The sequence below is a fragment of the Acomys minous genome, assembly GCF_964271855.1.
Source record: "Acomys minous genome assembly, chromosome: 5".
NCBI lineage: Eukaryota > Metazoa > Chordata > Mammalia > Rodentia > Muridae > Acomys > Acomys minous.
This window is the reverse complement of record NC_140494.1, coordinates 122372218-122399011: the sequence shown is the minus strand read 5'-3', so window position 1 is coordinate 122399011 and position 26794 is coordinate 122372218. Positions and strand designations below refer to the sequence as shown.

General features: G+C 46.0%; 1 protein-coding gene across 8 annotated transcripts in view; it reads left to right on the top strand.

The window, feature by feature from the left end:
* Positions 1 to 26794, top strand: part of MAP2K5 (mitogen-activated protein kinase kinase 5) — a 223792-nt gene that overhangs the window by 176451 nt on the left and 20547 nt on the right. For 6 of the 8 annotated variants that reach the window (XM_084781425.1, XM_084781423.1, XM_084781424.1 and 3 more), the window contains 2 exons: positions 11761 to 11822; positions 14734 to 14779. The exons of the other annotated variants lie outside the window; for them this stretch is intronic. In XM_084781425.1, coding sequence (XP_084637551.1) covers positions 11761 to 11822; positions 14734 to 14779 — 108 coding nt within the window. The remainder of the gene's footprint in view (positions 1 to 11760; positions 11823 to 14733; positions 14780 to 26794) is intronic. 8 annotated transcript variants of the gene reach the window in all.

Genomic DNA, 26794 nt, shown 5'->3' with positions numbered 1-26794 from the left:
GGAAAGATGGCTGTGTGGTTAAGAGTACTAACTGCTCTTGCAGAGGCTGCAGTTCATTTCCTAGCACCCGTATCTGGTGGCTCAAAACCCCCTGCAACATTCTCTCTAGGATATCCAGTGTCCTTTGGTCTCCATAGGTATATGTGCACACATGCTACACATAAACCCATGCGCATGCATACATTACACATTATTTTGAAAAAGTGTTGGCTGTCCCCTAAAACATCATTCGTTAGCTCTGTCAACCCCAGAGTCCAAAGTCATCCCAGCAGCATAGTGATTTCGGGGACGTTTATCTCATGGGTCTGAGACGCATGGAACTTCAGAGAGGGGTTCATTTTTGTCACCTATATAGTGATTCCAGGCCTTGAAGAAATACTGTAGTTTGCAGCTAGGCTGTAGCTCAGTGGTAAAGCTAAAGAGCTGGCTGTTAAGGTTCTGCTATCTTTGAGGCAAGAGAGGGAAGGAAGGAAAGCGGGAAAGTTCTCTGAAGAATGAATCATTTCTAAGAAGGTTCTGGGCTGTGAGCGGAAGGGAGTGTTAGGGAAAGTCTTTGAGAACGATTACCTAACAGTACCCGCTCCACGTTCAGAAAGTCTAAGGGGTCAACGTCCTGCTCCCCCTTCCCTGGGCTCTGAAGCCAGCAAGAAGGAGGACAGCCAGCTTCCGCGTCCCCTGCTGGCAGCACGCAGAGGTCCTGGCACTTCCACAGCACATAACTACACGTGTTCAAAAGGAAAAGGAGCCCCAGCCTGACCCTCGGCAGCCCACGCAGGCAGCACTTTTGACCATGTGTCAGCGCCCACCCCTCCCTGGCAAAGGGGAAGCTGTCTGATGAGGTTTTTCTCCGGTACTTGCAGCATGTGTGGGTTAATGGCGGAGGCCTCGGAAACTTGGCGAGCCAGTGCACCTAGATGCACACAGCAGTCCTGTCCTCCAGCCGTGTATTAGCTAGACCTATGTCTCACAGTGATGGGAGGATGTATCTTTGGAAACCTGGAAGCCGATACTTTTGTGTGAGTCAGTCTTTAGAGACCTGATACCTCCTTTGAAACGTCCAGTGTGTTTAAATTAATGCAGTTTGGCTGGTTTGAAGATTGCAAATAGGTTAAGGCTAGATTCCATTAGTAATTACTTTCTTCTATTGACAATAGCTGCTTCTTTAGAAATGACATTAACATTCTACAAAAACACAGCAGTAATCCAAAAGTTAATGTTCTGTTCACTTATAATTATATTTAATTCATATTTATGAGTTCGTGGGAGGGAGGAATTAGTTAAAAAAATGTTATAGGAGAAACAATGTAAGAGAAATTTTTTTCTCTCTGATAGTCTAAAAGATGTTCAAAGTCACTTGAAGGGAGAGAAAAAAACAATTTTCAAAACACAGTTATACTTACTATTATACTAACATGCTTTACTATCTAATGCTGAAAAATCTATGTTTTTATGAATTCTTAGTGGCACTGAGCAAATTCAGTGGAGAAATTTTCTCCACTTTTTCCTTTTTCACCAACCAAAATACTAATATATCCATCACTGCGATTTTTATCTCATCCTGATTTGGGAGGGAGCATCCGAGAATCTTTAGACCAGACAGGATACATCGTAGCTTTGTGTTGTTTCTTTGAATTGTCCACAAAGCCTGATGTATTATTAATGAATTAATTTCGTGGTGGCGGAGGCCTGTGAATAGCATCATGTGAATGGACAGTTGCCCGGTGGGGCCAGTTTTGGCTGCTGCCATTTAACATGTTTGCGCTATTGTGAAGTCTTACCCCGCCGTAGGACAGTGCTCATTTAATCCGCCATGATGGGACCTTCACACCCTGAACCCAAGTTGGTTGCCAGGGTCGGTTGCTGTAATGATTCTGCCTGATGTTAGCTTCCCTAAGCCAGGGGAGATGCTCATGTGAGAAGTGAAATGCCCTCAGAAGAGACCATGAACTGGTCGGCCATTCCAGAATGGAGGCGGCCGTCTTCCTTCCTCCTGGAAATGGAGGCGGCTGGGCCCCCGAGATCCCTGATGTTCTGGGGTCCAGGGTAGCAGATGGCATTATGATTTCCCAAATCCTGGTGAACGTTCTAACTGAACTTGTTCATTTCACAGTGTGTAGTTTTGTTTTGTTTTGTTTCATATCCTCCCAACCCCCCCCCTTTGTTTCTCTCATATTAACTAATTTTAAACTGATGCAGTGTCTCCTTCAGCCAGCTTTAAATTCCCTCCCTGTTAATTCTATGGAGCTAAGTGTAGCACGGTTTCCCATACAATCCCAAGCTTGCTGTTGCAGCGGATGGGCCTTTGGGTTTGGCTAAAAATGTAAGCTGATTCTGCCCGAACTCCTCAAGTTCACTCGAGTTCACTTACGGTTTTCCCTTTCTCCATAGCTCGCAGTGCAGGTGGCAAGTGGCAGTAATTATTCTAACAGTTGAGTGAACATTCAGGGGGACACACGGTGTGGCAAGGGGCGTGGACTCTGGGTTTGCAGTGAATTCTCCGAGTCTGACTTGATGGCGTTCTGGCTTGTTGAGTTTTCAGGACGCGAACCTGCCAGGTTCTTATAGTTGAGCCGTGAGTGGATCAGGTGCCTTTGTGCAGCTGAGGAGTCTGCAAAGCGATTAGTCCTCCGTTTCCGATCCATGGACGGTTATTTTTCTCTCCCGTTTTTTGATTGTTTGGTTTTGGTTTTGGGGTTGGGTTTTTTTTTTCCTTTTCTTTTCTTTTCTTACTATAGCTTCATCTACAACAGCTTTTAATCAGCTCTTCTGCAGGGAGAACCTGGTAAACTGCCAGTAGCGTGTATTAGCGTGATAATGTGGGTCCTGGATCAAGCATGTGAAGCTGGACTTTCCTGAGGAAAAAAAGGCTGACCTTACCAATGTATGAATTCAGACACTATGTGGGGACACGGTAAAACCACAGGTAGGAGTCCCTGAATAATTACCCCAGACCAGCCTGAGCGCGACTTCCCAGGAGGGTGAGCTCATTTAATGGGCCCTAAAACTCAATCTTGTGCATGTCAGTGGTCACGCTTGATTATCTGCGGCAGTGTTTTTTATGAAATGCACTGGGAAAGCTGCAGAGAGTGAGGACCGTAGTGGGCTGTACTTTTGTAAATGAAACCCCCGTTGCTATGAGGCGAAGTGTGCTTTTGCAGCTGTGCCTAAGCTGCAGGAAAGGGAGGTGTGTGTGACTGGGTGTGTGTGTGACTGAGTGTGTGCGGGGGGTGCATACGGGTACCTCTAAATAATGCCGTTCCCTGTAGCTTATGAACAGCAAGAACCCAAAATAAAAAGAGAAAAAGATGCTCATTGTCTTTGGGAAGGGAGCCACCTCAGAGAGTTTAGAAGACAAACCTACTTTCCAGTTCTGTTTTCAAAGAATTTTATAAAACACCAGATTTTTGCCATGTTTAGAAAGTCTTTGTGTAAATCTTTTAATGATGGCAAAATTAGTAACCGGTTCATTGTGACATTGATAGCAAACACGTTTCTTTTTCACCCTCATATTGAGGAACTTCTAAAACAGATATGACTGAAAAGATATCTGTGATGTCAGTTTCAAATTACCCAGAGACAGATTCCTTTAGACCTATTCATTTGTGCGGTGTGGGTTTTTATAAGCCATCTGGTGGTGGCGTTCTCTTGGCTAGCAGCTGGTACCCTTGACTGAAGGGTTTATGGGCAGGGTGGATGTTTCGGTAGGGAGAATTCAGGCCTTTAACCCCTACTTCCAGGCCCATCGGAGACAGGTTAAATGAACTGCTACTGTCAGGCCAGACCCAGCAGACAGAACTTCACACCAAAATGCCCACATGTATAATTTGTCACGTCTGGCAATCCCAGACATGGGGTGACCCAGGGTGGAAATTGAATCATCTTTCACTATCTTTACTCAGGCCCAGTGGAGTGGAGTGGGTGGAGGGGGCTCGGGCCCCGTGGGGAGCGGTGTGGGTGGAGGGGGCTCGGGCCCCGTGGGGAGCGGTGTGGGTGGAGGGGGCTCGGGCCCCGTGGGGAGCGGTGTGGGTGGAGGGGGCTCAGGCCCCGTGGGGAGCGGTGTGGGTGGAGGGGGCTCGGGCCCCGTGGGGAGCGGTGTGGGTGGAGGGGGCTCGGGCCCCGTGTGGAGTGGTGTGATGGAGGGGGTTCGGGCCCCATGGGGAGCGGTGTGGGTGGAGGGGGCTCGGGCCCCGTGGGGAGCGGTGTGGGTGGAGGGGGCTCGGGCCCCGTGTGGAGCGGTGTGGTAGAGGGGGCTCTGGACTCCAGCTGAGCCTTCAGAGGCCATCTTCTCTGTTGATGTTGTCACGTGCCTTGCTAATGCAGAGCCTCGCTCCTGCCCCAGTGCTGGCCTCAGAACACTTCCAGAGTCGGGCAAGTTCATCTCAGCATGGGATAAAGAGTGCACTTCAGGCGGTGAGGTGGCGTGCTCTTCAGTAAGCTCTGTCTGCAGTCTCCACTGAGGCTTGGCTCATGTCTGTAACAGGGTACCTAGCCAGCAGAAACACCTGCACCCTTGTTCCTACCTTTCTCCTCTCTCCGGCAGTCATGACAGCAAGAAGTATACACATACAGCCCTGAAGGACGTTTAAAGTGTTAAAACGTACAAATTTCTCATAAGCCGCCACGCTCTTTTTTTTTTTAACATGTGTATATGTGAGCATGTATGCTCTGTATCTATGTAAGGTATATGTACACATGTATGTGGGAACATACACCTATGTGAGCACAGAGGTCAAAGGAGGTCGTTGGACATCCTACTCTGTCATTCCTTACCTTGTGACATGGTCATTCACCGAACCCAGAGGGAGACTGATAGCCCCCACTGATCTAACCCTGCCACCACTACCACACACACAGAGCTGGGGATACAGGTACACATGACCACATCTTACTTTTTGTTCAAGTTCTTGGGATTTGAACTCAAGACACCACATTTGCACAGCAAACCCTCTTACCCATTGAGCCCGTCCCCCCAAGACCTCAATTACCTACTGCACATGAAGCTTTTGGTTTATACACTAGCTCTTGTCTGTACATATATTTAACAAAAGGGGGAGCATCTAATTTTCTTCTCTTTTGCTATTGGATTTTACTTACTAAAGACAGAGTCTTTATATTCCACGTTCATCTTGAACTTCCTAAGTAGCCAAGAGTGGCCTTGAACTTCTGGTCCTCCAGCCCTCGCCTTCCAAGTGCTGGTGTTGAAAGCATGTAGCACCACACCCAGTTTTCCATGAGGCTGTGGATGTAACCTGGGGCTTACACACTGTGCCCTTTGGGCTACATCCCTGGCCCTGGCTTTTCTCCTCGCTGGAAGCACGGCGTGGCCTGTGAATCCTGACAGTTGTCACACAGAGGTGACAAGCATAAGGAGTGAACAGTGAGGATCAAAAACCAATTTGGGAATCTGACAGCAAAACCTGACCTGAAGCCACTGAAATAACAAATAACCTTTGACCCCAGCACCATGAGTAGAAATGGAATGATCTAAAATTGTTGTGCTAATTAGTATGAACCACAGGACCTAAGACCAGATATGTTTGGGCCAAACCGCAGGAACATCAGCCTCAAATTAAAAGACTTAGCCTTAAAATACAGAACATGATTCAGTGTTGGCTCATGTGATCCTTTAATGTGAACTTATTACTGGGTTGGTGCTGTAGCAACAATATATCTAAAAATAGGCTATTCTAAAACTTAGGAGGCAGGCCAGAGGTGGTGGCACATGCCTTTAGTTCAAAGCTAGCCTGGTCTACACAGTGAGTTCCAGGACAGCCAGGGTTCTATAGAGAGATCCTATCTCAAAAAAAATAAAATAAAATAAGACAATTTAGAAAGCTTACTCTTTTGCATACGCATGTGAGGAAGGAGGGGAACAGGCACATGTGTGTAGGGTGTACACATGTGTCAAGATGTATGTGCTGAAGGCAGAGGGCTGTCTGGTCAGGCGTTCTCTATCACTCTCCACCTGTCCTTTGAGGCAGAGGCCCTCGCTGAGCCTGGAGCGGCCAGCCCTAATGACCACCCTGTCTCTATTCCCCTTCGTGCTTGGGTTACAGGTATTTTCAGGAGCACACCCGTGGGTGCTGGGATCTGAACCCCAGTCCTCATCCTGTGCACCACTGAGCCATCTCCCCAGCCCCTCGCTCTTTAGAAGGCTTTACTGTGTTTCATTTAACATTGGTCACACACACACATACACACACACACACACACACACACACACAAAGTCAGTACCCCCAAGATTGTTTAGTTAGCCTTCCCTGTCAGTAAAATAAAGTCTTTGTTTGGAGGGACAGCTGTATCTTAGCAGATAGACACGCTCATGGTGCTCAGACCCCGTGTGTTCCCTGGAGTGGGGAAAGAAGGCAGCTGGAGAACAAAGGTTCACGTCCACCGCTCCCTGGTATTAGTCTCAGCCTTCCCACAGTGCCAGACTCAGACTCGTTGTCTTTGATGAGGTAGGTGCTCCTGTGCGGAGCAAATACGTAACTCACCATTTGGGGCAGTGCTTCGTGTTGAAGTCTAACAGTGTTTGAATTAACCACCACATTGTTATAAAAGTCCATTGTCATCCTTAATTCTAGATGAACATAAAACTGAAGTCCTCAGATATATGTTTTATGCAAACGTCCCTCAACTTTTTTGGATTGTGACAACGCAGAGGTCTAAGAATTTGAGCTTCCTAGGATTTCTTTTTCTTTTTCTTTTTTCTTTGTTTTTTTTTTTTTTCCCCCAGGACAGGGTATCTCTGTGTAGCCTTGGCTGTTCTGGACTCGCTTTGTAGACCAGGCTGGCCTCAAACGCACAGCCATCTGCTTGTCTCTGCCTCCCAGAGTGCTGGGATTAAAGGCGTGTGCCACCATGCCCAGCTAGGAATTTTTTGAAATAGCTTTTTCTATTTAAGTATTCTCATTTAATATAATTTTAGATGTGCATGTACTTGGAGACACTAGCGATACCTACTTTCCACCTTCAACTCCCCTAAGTCTAACACAGTATAGCAACTGGGAAGCTAACATGGGCACAGATCTGGGCGCTGGCCTCAATTACATCTTACAACATGACATGTGATTGTTTGTGGGGACAGGAGTAAGAGACACTAGAGACACAAACATTAATGGCACAGGTTCTTTCAAGGATTTATTTTTATTTTTTTAATTATATGTATGTGTACGTGTAGATGTATGCGTATGAGTGCAGGTGCCTACAGAGGACAGAAGAGGGCGTCAGGTCCCCTCAAGTTGGGATCACAAGCAGTTGTGGCCATCCAGTGCTGGGATACAAACCACTTAAAAAGCATTCCCTTTCCAGCTTCACAGCGACCCTTTTAAAGCCAAAAATATGGTTCTCAAACAGGATATCCTTTTACAAAAGTGACCTCCCTTTTAAGTCAGTTGTTTCAAACGCATTTTCTCATTCATGTTTTCTGATTTGGAATACTCACCTTCCTGCCCTTGTAGTCAGTCACAAGTGTGTGAGCTGGCAGCAGCTACGGTTGGGACTGAGTGTCTTTAAGCATCTTCTTCCACTTCAGTGAGTGTGAAGGTACACACACACACACACACACACACACACACACACACACACACACACACACGATTTTCTGCTGCTTGTCTTTTTTTATGCCTGAGTACCTTGCTGACAAGTGCTAATAACAAAATACCCAGAGAGAGAGTCCAGTTGAAGTTAGCACACATTAAACATTCCGGACTTGTCCCTTTGCTCAGAGATTGTGCATAATTAATAATTAAACAGTTTCGGTTGTAATGGGTTGACCTCTCTGAACTGTTCATTACTCACAAGGCAAAGGCATCATTCAAACTTTTTTTCCCAGTGTCCTTCGCTGTTCTCTGGTGTGCAGCCTGCCTGTATGTGTGGTTGTTCAGCAGAAGAGGCTGACCAGATAGTTATGAAACCTCTGAGACTGGCAGACCGTCCCCTTGCATGCACAGATCTGCTTACTGAAATGCTTCATGGTGGCTGCTGTCATTTAGCAGTTGCCTGCTTGGTGGCAGGATCTGGCTTGTGGCCCTTAGCAGGATTCTAAAGTTGTTTGGGGATTTGAGTCTCAGGTTAAAGCTTTTGGCTAAGATTGTGCCCACTCCTGCGGTCCAATCCTTAATGCTTAGATGCTTATGAAAAGCATCCAAACAAGAAAGCCCTCGAGGTGACTTCTAGTGCCTGTTTCTCCTGGTTCTCACCAAGACTTCTGAGGCGCTAGTGTACCCGCTTCCTCAGTCAACACATCCAGTTCCAAATTAATTTCTCCCCCTTGCCTGAGCCCAGTTGACAGAGGATGTTTTTTATATGTAGCAGTATCTACTTTACTAGGACCTCTGAATCCCTCAGGATGAGTCCCAGTACCCTCTGGCCTCTTGATGATGGGGTGCTTCCCCACCGATGCACCCTTGGGAAACCAAAGCCCAAAGTTTAGTTTGTGCCTGACCTCGCTCCTTCCCTAAAAGTTGAACAAAATAACAAAATTGGCATGTTCTCAGAGGGCTTTCTCATCCAGAGCTACACGAACTCCTACTTTTATTTTATTTTCTTTTATTTTAAGATAAAAAATATGCTTGAAAAGTGTCTGCAGCAGTATGGACATTCTCAAGCTGTTCGCCCGCTCTCAGCGTGTTGACAGCCCACTTTTATGGAACACAAAGTTCTCCACGGCCACTTTTGCCTCTGTTCCCTTCACCCACCCCCTAGCCAGCCCTCTGCTTCTCAGAATAGGCTTCCTGAGGCATGTGAGAGATGTGGATTTTAAAATGAGAAAGAAATATCCAGCAGCACGCACATGAGATTAGAACATCCCCCCCACATCTCCAGTGAGTGATTTCTTCCAGGCCCCACTGAGGTGAGAATCTGCTCTCTGTGGCTCTCCAAAGTCAACATGGGCTAGTGTTTTCAGAAGTAAAATAAATTATTCACGGCTACCACCCAGTGTTCCATAGTTTCATAATATGAGGGATGTAACAGGCTACGATATTAGGTCTTAAATAAAATTAAATATCCATGCACAGTACTCCATGTTGTATTTCCCTTCCACTGCCGCATCAGGCTGCCTGGCACCTCTCACTCACCACTGGCTCTTGGCGTCCCACCTTCAATCCAAGGCCACATTAGCACCGTGTTTTATACAGGAGCTTTGTAGAGTCCAGTCCAGACGTTTAACTGTCTTGGTAAATATTCCTCCACATTAAGAAATTAAGCTTTATTTTCCTAAATACTAAGTTTCAAAGCAACTACTGGGCAGGACCTGACAGTGTGTATCTTTAGTCCCAGCACTCAGGAGGCAAAGGCAGATGGATCTCTATGTGTTCAGGGCCAGCCTGGCCTGCAGAGTAAGACCCTGTCTTGAAAAATAATAAATAAGTAAATTTAGCAATGGTCACCAGATAGTTGAAGTCACACACACACACACACACACACACACACACACACACACACACACACACAAAAGAAAAGGTCCATGCAGTAACAATGCTTCTCGGATAGAGTTTTTAATCTTTGTGTCTTTAACTTTTAACTACCTTCTCATTCATGCTTGTTGAAGACACAAAAATGCCATTTCTGGGGTTTTCTTTGTGTTTGTTTGTTTGTTTGTTTGTTTGTTTGTTTTGAGACGGGGTCTCACTATATAGCCCTGACTGTTTGGGGAGTCACTATGTAGACTAGCTTGGCCTCAAACTCAAGAGATCCATCTGCCTTCTGAGCACTGGGACTGAAAGTGTATACAACCACACCCAGCTAAAATGTCATTTCTTGACCCAGGCTATATATATATATTAGATGCCTTTCCTCAGAACAGACCAGGTCTGAAATTGATACTATGTTTTATTTCTGCTTTTCAAACCAATGGGACTTCTGTGGCCATTTTGCAGCGGTGTTACGAGGGAGGGCTGGTCTTGTTATTTAGTGGGTCTCCCGCCTTTTGAGTAGCCTCTTCCTCCTGCTCTGTGGATTGCCTGTGCCTGATGCTTTGAAGTTGATGAGCTTTTATTTCACACCCCTTTTGCTTTCCTTTGTTTTCTTTCCTCCTGGAAGGCTTTCTGTACTGATGACAATTTCAAGTTTGGAATTGCAGCCATCCCCTCCCTTGCTTCCGCTGGATGAATAAACTCAGAGTGTGCACATGCAAAACAGGATACATCTTGTTCATTTTCTCACTCATACCTTTTTTTTGGGGGGGTGCTGGTTTGGCCCCTCAGTTCCTTTTGATTTAATTGTATTTTCCAGCAGTTTCCCAACTGTTTGAATTGGAAACAAAGCCTTAATAAGAGTTCTAGTTAATTTTCTGTCTTGTAATTACCGATCTCATTTTTCTGATAATTGGCCACAGCAATTATATGTATATTATATGTATATTTACTAATCACATAGGAGGCTGTTCGGTTGTGTCTATCTGCCACCATTGATAATGACACGCACAGTGCAGAGGTGCCTTTATCTTCCTCTGCTTTCCACCACATCAAAGCTATTTCCTCTCGTTCTCCATAATGAATACATGCATGCATTTGACACAGTTGTGTGCTAGAGAAATTGTTTGGCTCCCACCAAATGCTGCATGCTCTGAGTTCCTAGCCTGCAGCGCTGGAAGGTTGTATGTAATGATATATTGCTCATCCAAATGGCCAAAGCACTCCAAAGCGCAGTGAGATTAAAATAAGTCATTCCTTTGTTAATTTAAATAGGTGCATGTATCATACTTTGCAGGGCACTTTGTGTAGGGTGTCAGGGAGGGAAAAAAAGGCGCCGAAAGGTATTTTTAATAGCAGATGAGAATAGATGAGAACGGAGTCATTTGCAGCTGCCTACTTTATGTGGCTCTCTTGTTCCAACTGTAGGCCTAATGAGATGACTGTTGAAGTACTCTGCAGTGTAATTTCATTACATCCTGAGCTGCCACGCTATAAACACAGCGGCGCTCTCTGTCACTCGTGGAAAAACTCCTAAATTCTTAAAGCCTTCCTCTGCGAATGGCAATGGGGTTCTCTCCCTGGGTCACAGAGCCCAGTCATTTGTTGCCATGTAGTTTTCTGCTCTTTCTGAGCTACTCCTCCCCTCACCCCTGGTCTTGTTTTTTTTTTTTTTTTTTTTTTTTTTGCTTTTTGCTTTTTGTTTTGTTTTGTCTTGTTTTTTGGTCTGGCTGAGGAGGTGGGATTTTCTCATGTCCCTAGTTCGCGTGCTTCCTGACACAGCAGTCAGCCCAGACTGGCAGAATGGGTGAAATTTCTTCTCAGGAAACAACTTACCCTACAAAGTGTCTTACTTTTAAATTAAGAAACAAAAATACTACAATGCAAATATACAGGAAGGTGGCAAGCATTTAAGAGCAGTCAAATATAGAAAAAAAATTGTAAATAACAGGAAAGTGTAAATAAATAGCAAATCTGGGAAAAGAAACAAAGGTCAAAACAAGAATAATTTCCCAGCTCTTTGTTAATTACAAGACCATTTGTGTGTTACTTAAATAATCATTAATTTCTCATTTACACTTTCCCTACCTTCCTTCCTACCCCGTGGCTATCATTGTCCTTTTTTCACCTCCCCTCCCTCTCTGCTCTCCCGTTTCTCACCATCATAAAATGTGTGTGGCTTGAAATTTGGCATCTTTACCTCGCTGTGTGGAGAAGGGCTCAGCCAGTCCTTTTAATTGGATGAGGCGTACGGCGTTCCAGCTCCTCCACAGTGGGAGGAAGAGGAAGAAAGAAAAAAAAGCCTCCTGTGACTCCGGGTGACTTGTTTTCTCCTCCCTCCCAGGATTCGCCGGTCCTTCCGCTTGGAGAGTTCTCGGAGCCGTTCGTACATTTCATCACTCAGTGGTGAGCCCTCCCCGTTTGCAACCCGCCATGCCCTCAATGTAAATGATACATGCCATTAACTCCGAGCCTCTCTGAGACCCTGTGACTCCCCCTGCTTCCTTTTGGAGATGGGAGGGACTTCGGGGGGCCTTGGGCAGCTGGAGCAACAAAGCCAAGAAATTGTTTAAATTATGTAAATGTTATTTACACAAAGGGTTGTGAACATATTTCAGAGGTGCCCCCATCTTAATAAACTACTGAGAAGGGGCTCCCTCCAACACAGGGACTGTTGTCATCCTCTTTGACTTTTCTTCCCAAAAAAGACATAATTTTATAGCCCCTTTTGTAGACATATAAAGCTTTTTTTTTAATGTAACTTAAAGTTACCCATAAAACTGCCTGTTACATAGCAAAAACAGTAGTTTATTAATTCACCCATCCTTAGTAAGTAACTTGTCTGCAGGTGTATTTTAAACACAACTTGGTCACATCTCACTGCAGATCAATGTTTCAGAGACCTCCCTTAAGCCCTCTGAACCCAGGGTTTTGCACAAGTGGTCATTGCAGCCTCGTGCAAGGCTTTAATTCTTCCAACCTGAAGAAACAAACAGCCCTCAGCCCAGGCTTCTCCGTCAGCTTTCCACCTTCTCCCCCCCCCCCCCCAGGCAGGGCGCATCTTTCTTTTATTAGCCCTTTCACCATCTCCCCAGTCCTGCTGGACCTCTGTGCTGTGGCCTCAGGAGGCCAGTTGCTCCACTGCCCTCTGGCTCACCCCAGCATGGGGAATTACCCCGGAGAGAAGAGGCAATTAGGGACATTGGAATGGTGATCTCCAGAGCAGGAGGCAGGACCCAGCAGCAAACATTCTGAAACTCCTCTATAACTCCCTTCTTGTGAGGTACACAAGCAGCCCCTGCCAGGAGAAGCCTTTGCTCTGGGCCACTACACGGTGGTATGGGCCACAGCACAGAGTCCTTGTCTCCCCCGACACACACACACCATGATCCATCTGATGGTTACACAAAAGTGAAACCAAGAAATATTCCTTAATATAAATGTCAAGCTTTATCACCTTTTTGACTGAGTGTAATATGTTACCTCTTAATGAAAATGTCTCGTACGGTTTATAGTCCACCAGAAAAAATGAGGAAGAAAATTTCCCCCAGATCGAAGCATTGTAATTGTTTCTATTTACTTAAAATACATCATATTCTATAGCTTTTAGAAACTATTTTTACTCCAAAAATTTTTTGTTTCCAAAGCATGCCATACTGGGGAGAATGCTTATTAATTAAACACAGGGCCTATAAGCTCTTGAAGCGAATTAAAACTGTTCGTTAGAGCCCTTGTCCAGAGACAAATTAACCCCTTAACTTCCAAGTCAGATAATTCTGAAAACACTCAGAAATACATCATGCCCCGCTTTATGCAGAAACCGAGGAGCAAACTGCAGTTCCAGGCTGCCTGGAGCCTTGGCTTTGGGCATCACAGAGAGCATGGATTTCCGACGCCTGCCTGGTCTCTGTGTGGTCTGAGAGCAGCCTGGAGGTGGAGTGAGCTGGGCAGCCAGGGAGAACAGCGCATGAGGCGTTACCACCCTCCTATCCAAAACATTAATTGGCAGTTATATAAAAGTTTTATGGAGACAGGGGGAGGGATAACCTGTGTTGAAATCTCCACAGATGTCAGCCGAAACAGAAGTGATCGTGGGTAATAGCCTTGTTTTCCCAAGAGATACAGCTACTTGGAATGTCAGATCAGGACTGTTACCAACTCCACTGCAGACAGCTTGAGTCACTGCCTAATGGGTGCAGCATTTGAGAGGTGCATATGGTTATTTATAGGGAAGGCAAATGTCCTCAGTGTCATTAATGGTTCATAACTATGGTTCTTGTTTACCAAATAATCGTTAATCTCTCTATTTAAAAAAAAAAAGTATTGTCAGCAAATGCAGCAGTCTCTTTTCATGAATTCATCTCACAAATGCTCTCCGAGTTTGGAACAAGCATGGCCACAGGTTGGCAGCCTCCCAAGGTCACCTCTGTACCATTTGTGGTCCTGCATCACGTAGCTAAGTACATGCAACTGCTACTAATTCTAGCTATTGGAGGGAAGACAAGAAACTGTTTGCATGAGGAATGTGGTTCATTGAGGGGCTTAAATAAACTTAGCTGTCTCACAGCTATGAAATGAATTATTACCTTGCATTTTAGCTAAAATAAATGCAAGATAAGAACGTGTTAAGGAGCCCTGTGTAGTCCTGTAGTATTATCTACACTTCTGACCTTTATTTATAGCTTGGCATTGAGAGCACAAGGAGTGTTTTCTCCTGTGACTTGATTGTCACCATTCTTTTTTCCTTCTTATCCAGTGAGCAAAATAGAAACACACTGTTCCCTGAATTTAAGATCAAAATAAGTTGACAACTGAGTCAGGAAGAGAATAGCACTGCTCTTTCCTCGATGATCTCAAAAATAGAATTACAGGGCTAGAGGGATGGTTCAGTGGTTAAGAATACTTGTTGATTTTGCAGAGGATCTGAGTTTAGTCCCCAGCACCCTGTAACTCCAATTCTAGGGGACCTGACACCATCTTCTGACATCTGTAGCCTCAGGCACACACATGCTACATATACGTGCATTCGAGCAAAACACCCCCATAAGGTGAAATAATATAAATAAATCTTTACAAAATAAAATTACAATAAACTTATCTTTATTTCAACAGTAGCCTTAATAAAAGGCTGATTCACAGTGTCCCCAGAAGTCTGACACAAAGACAGCATAAGAGCAGGAACATATATTAGTACTTTGGACAAGCATTGAGCTGGTGGATTTTGCAAACTTCCAAATTCCAGCAGAAACTGGGATGGAAATTAACAGGGGGAAAAACCAGGTATAAATGAGGGGTTTTTTTTGTCTTCCTTCTGCAGCATGAGGAAGCAGCCCAAGGAAAGACCAGCACCTGAGGAACTGATGGTGAGTGAGTCTTCTCAGGTGCAGGAGAGTGCCCACAGCCAGGCACGAGGGCCTGGAATGTGGTTCATTTGGTACAGCGCTTGCTGGCATGCTCGGAGCCCTGGGGTCCAGCAGCAGCACCTGATAACCTAGCGTGGTGGCACACCTGTGATGGTGGCGTTGGAGCAGCAGAAGCAGGAGGAGCCGAGGTTGAGGGTGCCCTCAGCTACACAAGGCCAGCCTGTGGTACAAGTCTGTCCCCGCTCCCGCCCTTCCTAAAATTAGGACATTTAAGAAATCCGCAGGCCGGGAAGTCAACATTATGTACCTTATCAGACAGGGTGTTTCTTGTTTTCTTTCCATGCTAGAGAGTGAACCTAGGGCCTCATGCATGCTAAGCAAGAGCTCCCCTGCTGACCCAAGTCCCCAGCCCTGGGTAGGGATTTTTGAAGCTCAGACCCTTGGGCTTAAATTTATTTCACTTTTGAAAACCCCACCATTTTGAAGCTTCCTGCAGGACTCTCTTCATCTGCCGTATTGGAGGTCACAGCTTAGTGCTGCCTTTGAGAGGCCCCAGGCAGGTAGCAGAAGGCAGCAAGAAAAGTTAGTGTGGAGTGCGGTCCTACCTCCAGGGAGTCCTGAAGGTAGGGTGGTTCCCTCTTGGGTTCACGTAGAACAAAAGGAGATCAATTTAGTGTGAATCTTTGGACTTTCTTCCAAAACAGGTTCTGGGAGGTGCTTGGTGCTGTGTCGCCAGCTCCAAGGCAAGCTGGCTTTGATTGCAAATGGCAGTTTTCACTCAAGCAGGGAGAGGAACAGAGAGGCTCCCTTTCAATTCCCAAGTGGTCATTCATTTGCTGCACACTGTTGATTTGACAGTGCAAGCTGTTAGGATGGCGTTGTGATGGAGCCTTGGTAACCGGGAGTGCGGCCCGCCTGTCTGGTACTGTCGTCAGGTGACAGCAACCAGAGCCAACCTCAGCCTTTTTAACCAGGTGCAGTTTACACATCTTGGTTCAGAGGGTTTTGTTCTTCGGATTTCCTTCTAAGCACCCAACTTCTGTGTCCTACAGAGTCCATCCTACACGTTCCCTTTGGTGTCACCTGTAGGTTCATTTCTCTTTCGTGTCACGCTGGACTAGCTCTCACTTTTCTTCAAAGCTTCAAATTAAAACTTGGTCGCCAAAACCTTTGCAGTTTGTAACTGAAGGGTTCACATCCAGACTAAAGGTGGGGGACTGGGGTTTTTGTTTGGTTTGGGGCTTTGTTGGTTGTTGGGTTTGTTTGTTTATTTGTTTGTTTGGTCTTTGGGTTTGGGAGTTCTTGCCATTAGTCACAAGTGAGAAAGCCTGGAGCAGATTCTAGAAATGGAGACGCGTTTGCCTCTCATTGTTGTGCTGTGGCTGGGTAGCTCAGCCATTAAAACAAAGAAGTGGGTTTCATAAAATACGTACCTGTGTGCCTGTGCACAGTGGATGCTGCAGCAAGCTGACCACTTATAAACAAAAGATCATGTGTGCACTCATAAATGCATGCAGATGTATGTGTGAGTAAGAAACACCCCCGGGGAAGGGAGTACAAGTCATAAAAATAAGGCTAGAGGGTGGGCACTTACCTCTTTAGTCCCTCGTGTGGGCTGCCCTATCTTTTTAATTAACAAATATAGCTGGCTGTGGTGGTGCACACGCTTAATCCCAGCACTCAGGGAGGCAGAGTCAGGAGGATCAATGTGAGTTTGAGACCAGCCCGGTCTACAAAGTGAGTCCAGGACAGCCAGGACTATTACATAAAGAAACCGTGTCTCAAACTACCAAAAACAAAAAACATATATATAGATATGAATAATAAAGAAAAATGTAGTCACAGGAAGTACCATCTTGTACTTTCTCTTTGGCAGTTCTCGCCATTTTTTGGTGGAATTTATCCCCAGAGGTATAGGGCAAGCGAGGCACACTCCTTGTTGGTGAAGAGGTAACAATGGGTGGTGGCTGCAGTAGTCAAGATGACTGTTAAAAATCAGCCCCGGTAGGAAGTTACAAGACAGTGAGTTGTCCCTTGTCTTGAGCCTGAGTCACATCCTGGCAACCCAGTGTTAAAGAACCATTTCTCTCTGCCTTGTAACATATTAATGGATTTAATTTTTCCTTTACCTGCAACCTATTTGATGGTGCTCCTATCTGAAGCCACGAGCCTCCCCTTGGAGTACCAGAACTGTAGAGCCCATTTGTCGCTGTGGGTGGGGGCCTGGTTTTTTTTGGGGGGAAAGAGAGAGATCAGGTTCTCTCCCACGTACAGTAACTCTAGCCAGCAGAGTACCATAGGGGGCTGTACTTGGGCTGGGTCAGCTGTGAGGGCCTCAGAATTATCAAAAATTTCCTTATCAGTCAGAGCCTTCAAAGATGAGGTGTGTGGATGTATTAAGTTACCAGGTCACCATTTGGAAACTCACCTGAACTTCAGGTGGGGCTGTGACTGGGAACACACGTGGTCCTGTCTAAATAACCGAGTGCCAGACAGGTAGGCCAGATCGCCTGGACCCAGGACCGGGCCGTGCACGTAGCAACATCAGACTGTCTGTATATTTGGTAGAGTATAGACCCTTATAGACCCAAGTAGCCAATATCAAGCTTTACAATGATTGTCCATGTCGTTCTGAGATTAAACATGGAACTCGCGGTTAAATTCTTAAGACCATTAAAATCTCAGGTCAGAGTCCATCTCAGCGTACAGCTTCTAAATCCTTCTCTCTGTTGCTCTTCAGGTCGCTGTTTTTATGCCCTAAGTGGAAGTCTTTCAAAGCTGGGCCAAGGAGTGTTTAGAATGCTTGCGGTGTGACTGGCCCAGTGTCTGGTAGATGGGATTTACACAGGTCACATTGCTTCATACCTGTAACGCCACTTCTTAGGAGATGGCTCAGCAGTTAGAGTGTGCATTGCTCTTGCAGTGGACCCAGGTCAGTTCCCTACCTAATATCAGGCATTCACAACTGCCTGTGACTCCAGAGACAGGGGATCCAACCCCCTCTAGCCTCTGTATGTGGCACATAAACTCATAATGATTCATACATATTTATTTATACATACATACATACATACATACATACATACATACATACATACATACGAAGTAGGAAGATGACTTGGTGGTTAAAGCACACTGACTACTCTTCCAAAAGACCCACCCAGGTTCAATTCCCAGCATCCACTGGTGGCCCACAGCCATCTGTAACTCTGGTTCAAGGGGATCTAATGTCATTTTTCTGACATCTGAGGACATGAAAGTAGTACACACATACACTCAGGAAAAACACTCATACACATAATTTTTTAATTTAATAAAATCTTTTTTTAAGTCTAGTTCCTTTTATTTTTTTAATATCTTTTCAAGATTTATTTATTTATTATGTATTCAGTGCTTGCCTGCATGACAGAAAAGAGCATTAGATCACATTATAGATGGTTATGAGTCACCATGTGGTTGCTGGGAATTGAACTCAGGACCTCTGGAAGAGCAATCAGTGCTCTTAACCTCTGAGCCATCTCTCCAGCCCCAAAATAAATCTTTTTTGAAAGAAGGTACTGGGAGCTGGTGCAGGGAGCCAAGTGCTCACATGGAAGTGTGAATGCTTGAGCTCAGATCCCTAGCACCCTTAAGCCAGGCATCAGGAGATAACTGGCCAGCCAGCCTAGCTAAAAAGGAGAGCTTCATGTGAGAGACACTGTCTCAAAGGAACAGCGTGGAGAGTGACAGAGCAGGACAGCTGATGTCCTTCTCTGGCCCCCACATATTTATCCCACACAAGCACATCATATACAAATAAAATAATTAAATAAATTTTAAAGGCACATCATGGCATGTACCCATAATCCCAGTGCTGGGAAGCGGGAAACAGGAGGCTCTAGGAGGGGCTCTGGCCAGCCAGTCAGTGAGCTCCAGGTGCAGGGAGAGGCCCTGTCTTATAAAATAGAGTAGAAAGTGATAAAGACATCACATGCCAGCCTCTGGCCTCCACAGGTTAGGCACATTTACACACATGTTTGCATACAAAACACAAATAACAGTACACTCAAATTTTTCATCATTAACGTGCATTTCCTCTTATGAGATCACAGAACCTGGCAAATAATCAGATTGCGCTATTTGAAGACCTCCGTGGGCAGAGTCCTGTGCTTGGCCCAGCAGCTGCTTTAAAGGGCAGTAACCCTCGTGGGGAGAAGGCTGGTACCCAGCTAGCCAGAGTGAAGTAGCGGTTTTAAAGGGGCAACGAGAGCTCTGTGGGGCCCACCTGGAAGCCAGGGCAAATGCTGTGTGGAGACGGTAGTGTATGAAAGGCGCCTCTGAAGCGTGGGTTGAAGTGTACTAATCTTCAAGGGGCCATTGTAGGCAAAGGAGACTGAGCAGGCAAAGCACCCGTGTGTGTGCACCCCACACCTTTTCAGAGCTGTGGAAGCCTCTAGTGCAGTGGTTCTCAGCCTGTGGATCGCAACCCCTTTGGGGGTCAAATATGATCCTTTCATAGGAGTCACCTAAGACCATCAGAAAACACATATTTGCATTATGATTCGTAACAGTAGCAAAATGACAGTTATGAAGTAACAACAAAAATAATTTTATGGTTGAGAGTCACCAGGACATGAGAAACACTATTAAAGAGTCGCAGCATTAGGAAGGTCGAGAACCACTCCCCTAATGCCTGCTGGACCAGAACTGCCTTTGACCTTGGCCTGATAAAATTACAAACCCACAAAGGTGTATCACCAGCAGGCAGTTAGTAGAGAAATTCCTCTTCTGCAGTCTTCTAAAAACTTTGCCTCTGCATTGAAGCAGCGTAGCGCCCTGTCTGTGTAGACCCGTATCCTTGAGCAGACACTCTGGAAATGCTGCTCCTGTTCAACTGCAGGGAAGTCGCTTTTGCCGAGGACGACAAGGTTTCTTCAGCCCTCAAGAGCCTAATACGTAGATGGGTGGGGCTCGGGAGGAAAGGAGGAAACGCTACGAAGGCCGTGGAGAAATTCTTCCGTCCAGTCAAAGGTCAGATTAGAAGAGACAAAATATTACATTAGTGTAGTGGATGTAAACATGTTGTTTTGATCCCAAGTGTGGGATGGGAAACAGACTTGTGTGAGGGTGTGTGGTGTTTTTCCACTGGAAACAGACTTGTGAGAGAACAGGTGATGTTTGTCCACTAGAAGAGGAACCGCCTCTTTCTGGGGCGTGGTCTTTGCCAACTGATAAACATCCTAGTATGGACTCTGAGAAGAGATAATATATATATGAGTCCAAAACAAGAGGTGGGGGTGTGTGTTTGTTTGTTTGCTTGTTTGTTTGTTTTTTGTTTTGTTTTGTTGGCATTTTGATTTTGGCATTGCTTCTTATTGTTTGGCTGTTCATCACTCCACTTTGAGACGCTCCTAGAGACTAGATCCTTAAACTCGAGCACAGAGTGTAAGCTCGAGAAGCACCTTGAGATGGGAGTTCTAGTTTTATTTTACTATTCAAACTGTATGTTTAAATGTTTAAGCAGCTAGTATGTGGGACGCTGCTGTGTAGGCAGTTTGCTTGTGCAAACCACAAACAATTGCATCTGAGGCTATGACTGCCTTTGAGTTCTGTGCACTGGAGATCAGGCTGGGATTTGACAAGGACCTGAGCCACAGCCCTTCCCTGTATCACCCCAAAGCAGTGACCCACCCCCTGCCCCTTCAGCATCTTCTCTGCAAAGCCAGGAGATGTGCAGGGTCGGGGGACCTGGACCAGGGAAAATGTGAAGAACCTGAAATTACATGCGGAATCCTCTGTGCATGTGCAGATTGCATTTTTTTTTTCATGAAAAAAGAAATTCATAGTTGTCACCAGTTTTTCAAAGGGACCGTGACCCTCAGTGATTGTTCAGCTCCCAGGCTGCCTTCCCGGTTGGCTCTTTCCAGCTTCCTGTCAGGGCCAGACAAGTAGCTCAGGAGGAGGCAGTCGCTCCCGGGGAGAACGCTTGCTTGGTGTGGGGGAGGGAAAGGAAGCGTCCTCCCGGTGGGACTCTGCCAGACTCCCACCAGCTGTCAGGCAACCCTTTAACCTCCCAGCCTGTCCCCAATGAGGGTCATAGCTCGGGAGCAGGCGGGTGAGGGCCACAGGCACCCACACAGTTACAATCTGGGCTCAGCACGGAAGATCCTTCTATGCATTTAGAGCGTTTCCCCGAGCTTCCCGTGTCTAAGCTCTATTTAATGGAATCTATGCATAGTAAGTAATCAGGTCAGAAGAAAGCAGCGTCCCGGTTTGAGATCAATCGCTGGCTAATACTTTATCGAGGCCACTTTATTATCTCATGCTGATCTGAACCCATTCTCCTCCTCCTTTGCAGCACGCACTTCGGCTATGGGAAAAGTACGGATCCCATACATATTAAAAACATATACCCATTCTATCTGTATGTAAATGCATGAGGCACAGCTGGATATTGCAGAGGAGTTTGATTTACTAATAGTTATTATCTGTTCTCGCCGTTCAGTGAGAGAGAATCTCAGAAAAACAAGCTGGCACAGAAATTGTCTTGATGCTATTACTCTCCTGCTTCGGTAACTGTTTAAAAACACGGGTTTTCTCTGTGGGCTCTAATAAAGCCTGTTATTCTGTGCATGCCCCTGTGTGTTCCCCTGTGCATACCAGAACAGGGCATCTCCTGTGCTAGCAGCTCTCCCAGTTTGGGTTTTCTGTTCCTAAGAAGTGACCTGGGGCTCAGTTTGCGATTGGAATGTCACGATGTGTTTAGGAACCATGTAAACAGTGGGACTGGAGATCCAAGAGGCAGGGGTGGGCCTTAGGGGAGGGGGCTCAGCCTTAGCAGGGTCTTGGAGGTTAGCTTCTCCACCTGATCCCAGCTGCTTCCATGAAGGCTTTGTGTGTGAGAGGTGGGAATGTTTGGGGGCTATTAAACACCAACCTGCTCCAGAAAAACCTGCTTAAACATTTAATTACTTGCAAAGAGATGTTAACTTGTTTAACTCCTCTAAATTAAATTGTCACTGGTAGCTTTTCTGTTTGCCTGAACCCAATTGTAATTACATTTTCAGATACTTTGCTTGGTTATTCTAATTAATCAAAGTGTGTGATAAATCAGACATCTGTACAGTCCCTTTCAAAGAGTGAAGGGGTACCAGGCTAGATTTTTGGTCCCTCCTGTGCTCAGATCCCAGAATGACTTTGGGGTTCACACACACAGTGTCTTCACTGTGAGATGCAGACCTTCTGATCACTGTGAAAGGGCCAAAGTGCACTTGGCAAAGTAAGATGATTTCTACTCTGCTATCTCAGTAGTAAGAACACACCTTGACCAGAAAGACGAAAAGGAAGGGGTTGACCAGGGTTTTACAGAGACAGGTAAAGAGAGCTGAAGGACAGAGAGGGGCTCATCTCTGAGGCTGGGTGGTCCTCTGTGGGAAGATGCCCAGCTTTCTGAAAGCATAGGACCCAGCTTGTCCAGGATCGCCAGCACATCCTACTGAAGAGGCTGAAGGCCAGAAAAGGCACATTTGCAGTGTCCTTCGGTGCTCAAGGACTGCTGTGCTGAGGGAAACCTACGCTTTTCAACATACTAAGGATGGTTAGCAAGCTCTTGTGAAAGTGATGCCCTTCGCTACATCTGCGTATTGCCTGTTTGTTGTTTTCCTTTTGCTTCTTCCTCTTCCCCTTCCTCCTCCTGCTCCCCGCCCCCTTCCTTGAGGTCCTCCTCAATCCCAATCCCAGGATTACAGACTTCTACCAACATGTCTCCCACATACAACCTGTTTTTAGAATGTCCTTGAGCATCTGGCTCATTCTTGCAGATCTCCCTTTGGCTTGGGTTCTATACTTGGCCTAGACACTCATTAGCTGCGGCACCCAGAATTTATAGACAGAAGTCCTGGCTGGATGCCCCTTCTAGAACAAGAGCCCTTGCCTGCCAGATGGTGGTAGTGGCTCCACACAGGGTACAACTCATGACCATGTTGTCACCCTTTTTCTTTTCTATTGGTTCTAAAGGCCATTAGAGTAATGCTTGTGCTTGTCTATGCTGGGCGTCATCTAGTAAAGTTCATGTGAGCACGCTAACTGCATATGATTCCAAGGCCAGAGTCACCGTGAGAGTGCTTGAGACAGCGCTACATCAGTCAGCTTTAATTTGAATTTCTGATAACATGTTAGCACTTCAGCCAGACTCTGGATTATAACCCCAGCAAACAAGCTTCCTTCTTCCTTAGATGTAAACGTTTACTCTCTTTATAAGACTTTTAAAAGATAAATGTGTGTGAGAGAGTATGTGTATGCTTGTATGTCTGTGTGTGTTTTATGCATGCACATGGCAAGACATGATGGAAAAGGCCTAGCCTTGGTCATAGTGATCTGACAGCTCATTTCCAGATGAGGATAGCTTTCCCCAATCCTTTGGGTTGGATCCCTTTCTCTCTGTTAATGACGTATATTTATTTGTTTGCTTGTTGGATGTGCAAGCATCACGGCACACATGTAGAGGTCAGAGAACAGCTTTTCAGGAATCACTTCTCACCACGTGGACCCTGGGAATTAAACTCAGAAGGCCAGGCTCGAGGCAGCCATGAGCCATCTCACTGGCCCCAAGTCTGGTCCATTACGACAGGTATGACTTCCCTGTTTTAGACTGTGGTTGTTTGAGCCCGAACACACAACACATTGTATTTTATGGAGCTGTCACCTGCCCAGCATCTCTTTTCAAGGCACAGTGAGTTGTTTCAGAAATAGCCCACAAGGAAAAAGAGTTATTTTAGATGCAGTAGATGGAGCAGTTGGCCTCCTGTTCCCTTCACGTCAGACTCACTGGGGGATGAGGGAGCTGCATTGTTACCCTGTATCCCTAAGTACCCTAAGTGGGCACACTTAGATTCCTGCAGGTTCTGCTGTTGGGTGTCCAGCTGAGAAGGCAACCCTCTTGCTTCTTTTTTTTTTTTTAAGGTTTGTTTGTTTGTTTAATGTATGAGAGTGCATTATCTGCAGAAGAGGGCATCAGATCACATTATAGATGGTTTTGAGCCACCATGTGGTTGCTGGGAATCGAAATCAGGACCTCTGGAAGAGCAGGCGGCGCTCTTAACCACTGACCCATGTCTCCAGCCCTCCCTCTTGCCTCTTTAAGGCCTCCATCCTCCTCCTGCAGCAGGGCTCACTCCCCCACTCTGAGCAGCACCTGGTCACATTGCTAAGCTTTCCAGAGCCAGTCAGTGTGTGCAGAGTCAGGCCTCACAGCTCATCAGAACCATCTGAGAGGCTTAGAGGAAGAAATGTGAGGTTCTAACTACATGGAGCATCTCCAACCCTGAGGTCAGGGAACAGACATGTGTTGTCGTGTTGTTAATTTTATTTTTTAACAGCCCTCTGGGTGATTAGAAGGAGCAGCCAGAGGGAAAGCTCACGGTTTAACAAAATTCAATTTTCCTCCAACTAGATTGTAAGTTTGCTGAAGGAAGAGCGTGGTCTCATAATTCAGTGCCTGTTTCAGGCCTTGCCTCTCAATCAGGCTAAACGCTATTGATCATTTCTTGCATGCACCATTCTCACTAAGCCAGTCAATAAACACTACTGGACAGGAACAGCTGAAGACAAACAGGACGAGTTCCCTGAAGAAGCTCACCTAAGGACAGGCGATCCCTGAAAATTACTACACACCTGTAAGTCAAGGCACCCATAGGAATGTACACGCGTAAATCAGGGCACCCATACATGTGCACAGTCTGACTGAAACTTTTTGTTTGACTTCCTGCTGGGAGAGGTCGTCCAGGGTCAGTCAGCTTCCTAGGGACATGACTGTTGATAGGATGATAATCAAAGCATTTCACAAACCAGCACGGCCTGGCCATCAACAGCAAAGCCACCATTAGTGTCTCAGTCCTACCCAGGAGTGGGGACAGCCTGGAGTGGTGCTAGGCAGGTATCGCTGCACACCACTGTCATCTGACTACCGGAGAGCTCACCTCTAACCATTAATCCCACATAGACCATTTTCAAGCCTAGGCCTAGAGGGGGCCCCCTGGTTGGCACCCTCTTCTCCTAATGAGATAGTAGCAGGAGGCCCAAGGTCCACATCAGTCAGCACACTAGATGCACAGCACCCTCGTGCAGCAGGGCTGACGGGAATAGTGGTCAGGTTGCAGTCACCCAGGAATGGTTAGCTGTGCAAGGCACAAAAGGATCTGGAAGCCAGACACCCAGGACTCGGGAATTGCTGTTGAAGGTAGCAAAGTTGTTTTCCCTGTGAGAGCACACTGATAAATAGATGCAATTCTTATCAATTATTAATGCGTCTAACCAGGAATGTCAGGGGCTGGGGGGAAAAATACGAGAAGCCTCCTGTTTACAGTTGTAGCCAGCTGGATTTGTTTAATGGGTTGTTTGCTTTTTAATTTGTAGCAGTTTTGAGCAAGACCTTTGGGGACTGGGAGTCTTATAGCTTCAGATACAGTTATGGGGGGTGCTAAACCTGTCTACAGATAATTTGAGGTTCGCATGGCCATTTAGAGACTACAGAAAGGCAGCGCAGGCATTTGGGCCTTCCGTCCTCTATTTAATTTTCAAGATTCGAATTGAACATCAAGCCCTGGTCTACCGAGAGACATTTGCCCGAGTGTGGACTAGTTTCTTCCCTGTAGCCTGCTTTACCGCTCCTCTGCTCTCTCCCTATAAATGGTCACTGAGTCTGAAGTGGGAGAATAGGAACCCTTCATTTATTCGAGCAAAGGTTCCCCTGGCACAAATAAAAATGGAATTTTCAAATGTAACCCGATTAACTCTTAATTGTACACCAATAGCCTGCGTTTGTCTTGGCTCCCTCAGAAGGCTTCGGTGTGACCTGCATCTCTGTCTAAAGTTGCGGGGGAGGGGGATTCAATTAATAGCAGGAGTTTCTAATTGTGGGATCGGTGTGGAGTTGACAAAAATTTGTATAAATAGGGTACATTTTTCCACTTAAGAGGGCTGTGCCGAGACATTTTTTAATTGGATTTTCATGGTGATTGACAGCATTTGATTATGACAGTAACTTTATTTGGCTGGAATGCTTTAGCCTCTTGTTCAGATTTCCCATCAAAGCTCCTTTTCATCGTCTCAATCCCCGGCGGAGCAGCAGTCATTGTGGAGGAGCCTTTTAGCACCTTTGTTGTCACACTCCCTGGTGATGATTGGGCCCAGCTGGTAGTAGATAGGAAAATGGGCCTTTCACAAAGAGGCTGCGTCTCCCGCCTCTGTGCCTTCAATAATTTTAAGAGCCCCCCAAACCTGTTGAGGATTAGAAGTAGCTTTAGATGTGAAATGAGTGTTAAGTATTAGTAATCGGGAGATTAGGGCCCCAGGGACCAAGAGAGATAAACAACCGCAATTAAGGCAAATCTGCCGATGTAAACAAAATTTAGCAAAAGCAGATGCCCTCGCCATTTTGGGGATTGATTTGAGGGCACTAAGGAATCGATTTTTGTCTTGTTTACACTTGCAGACCCCTGTGATATACTGGAAGGCTAAATATTTCATACCGCCTGATTTTAGTTAATTTTTTTTCCAGCGCCTCACAGTAGGCGCCTCTCTTCTCGCAGTGACCAGGCCTGAGTTTATTCAGCGTTCACAGGGAGCAGCTAATTGTCTATGAAGGGCCCCCGTGTTTAAATGGGCTTGACAGGAATTTAAATTTTGTTTCAATCAACCCCTGTGCTCACAGCCTGCTCCAGCTTCTAATTTTTAAATTAAACATGATTTTTTTTTTTCAAGCCACAGCCTTGCCTCTGGAATGATCTCCCTCTGGCTTTCAGAAGGCAGGCAGGCAATTCTAGAAGCCGGCAGACACTGGAAGGGTCCTTCTCCAGAGCAACTATGGCCCCTGTCAGGAGGTCTGCAGAGCCTGGGCTGGGCTCCTGGAAAGTGGGTTAAGCACCTGAGGCAGGCATGGCAGGCTTTCAGGGCCAGCAAGATGATAGCCTCCTGCGCTCACAGTACAGGCTGTTTCAAAAGCTTTCTCTGCTATGGAGAGAATTTCAGTGAGCATTC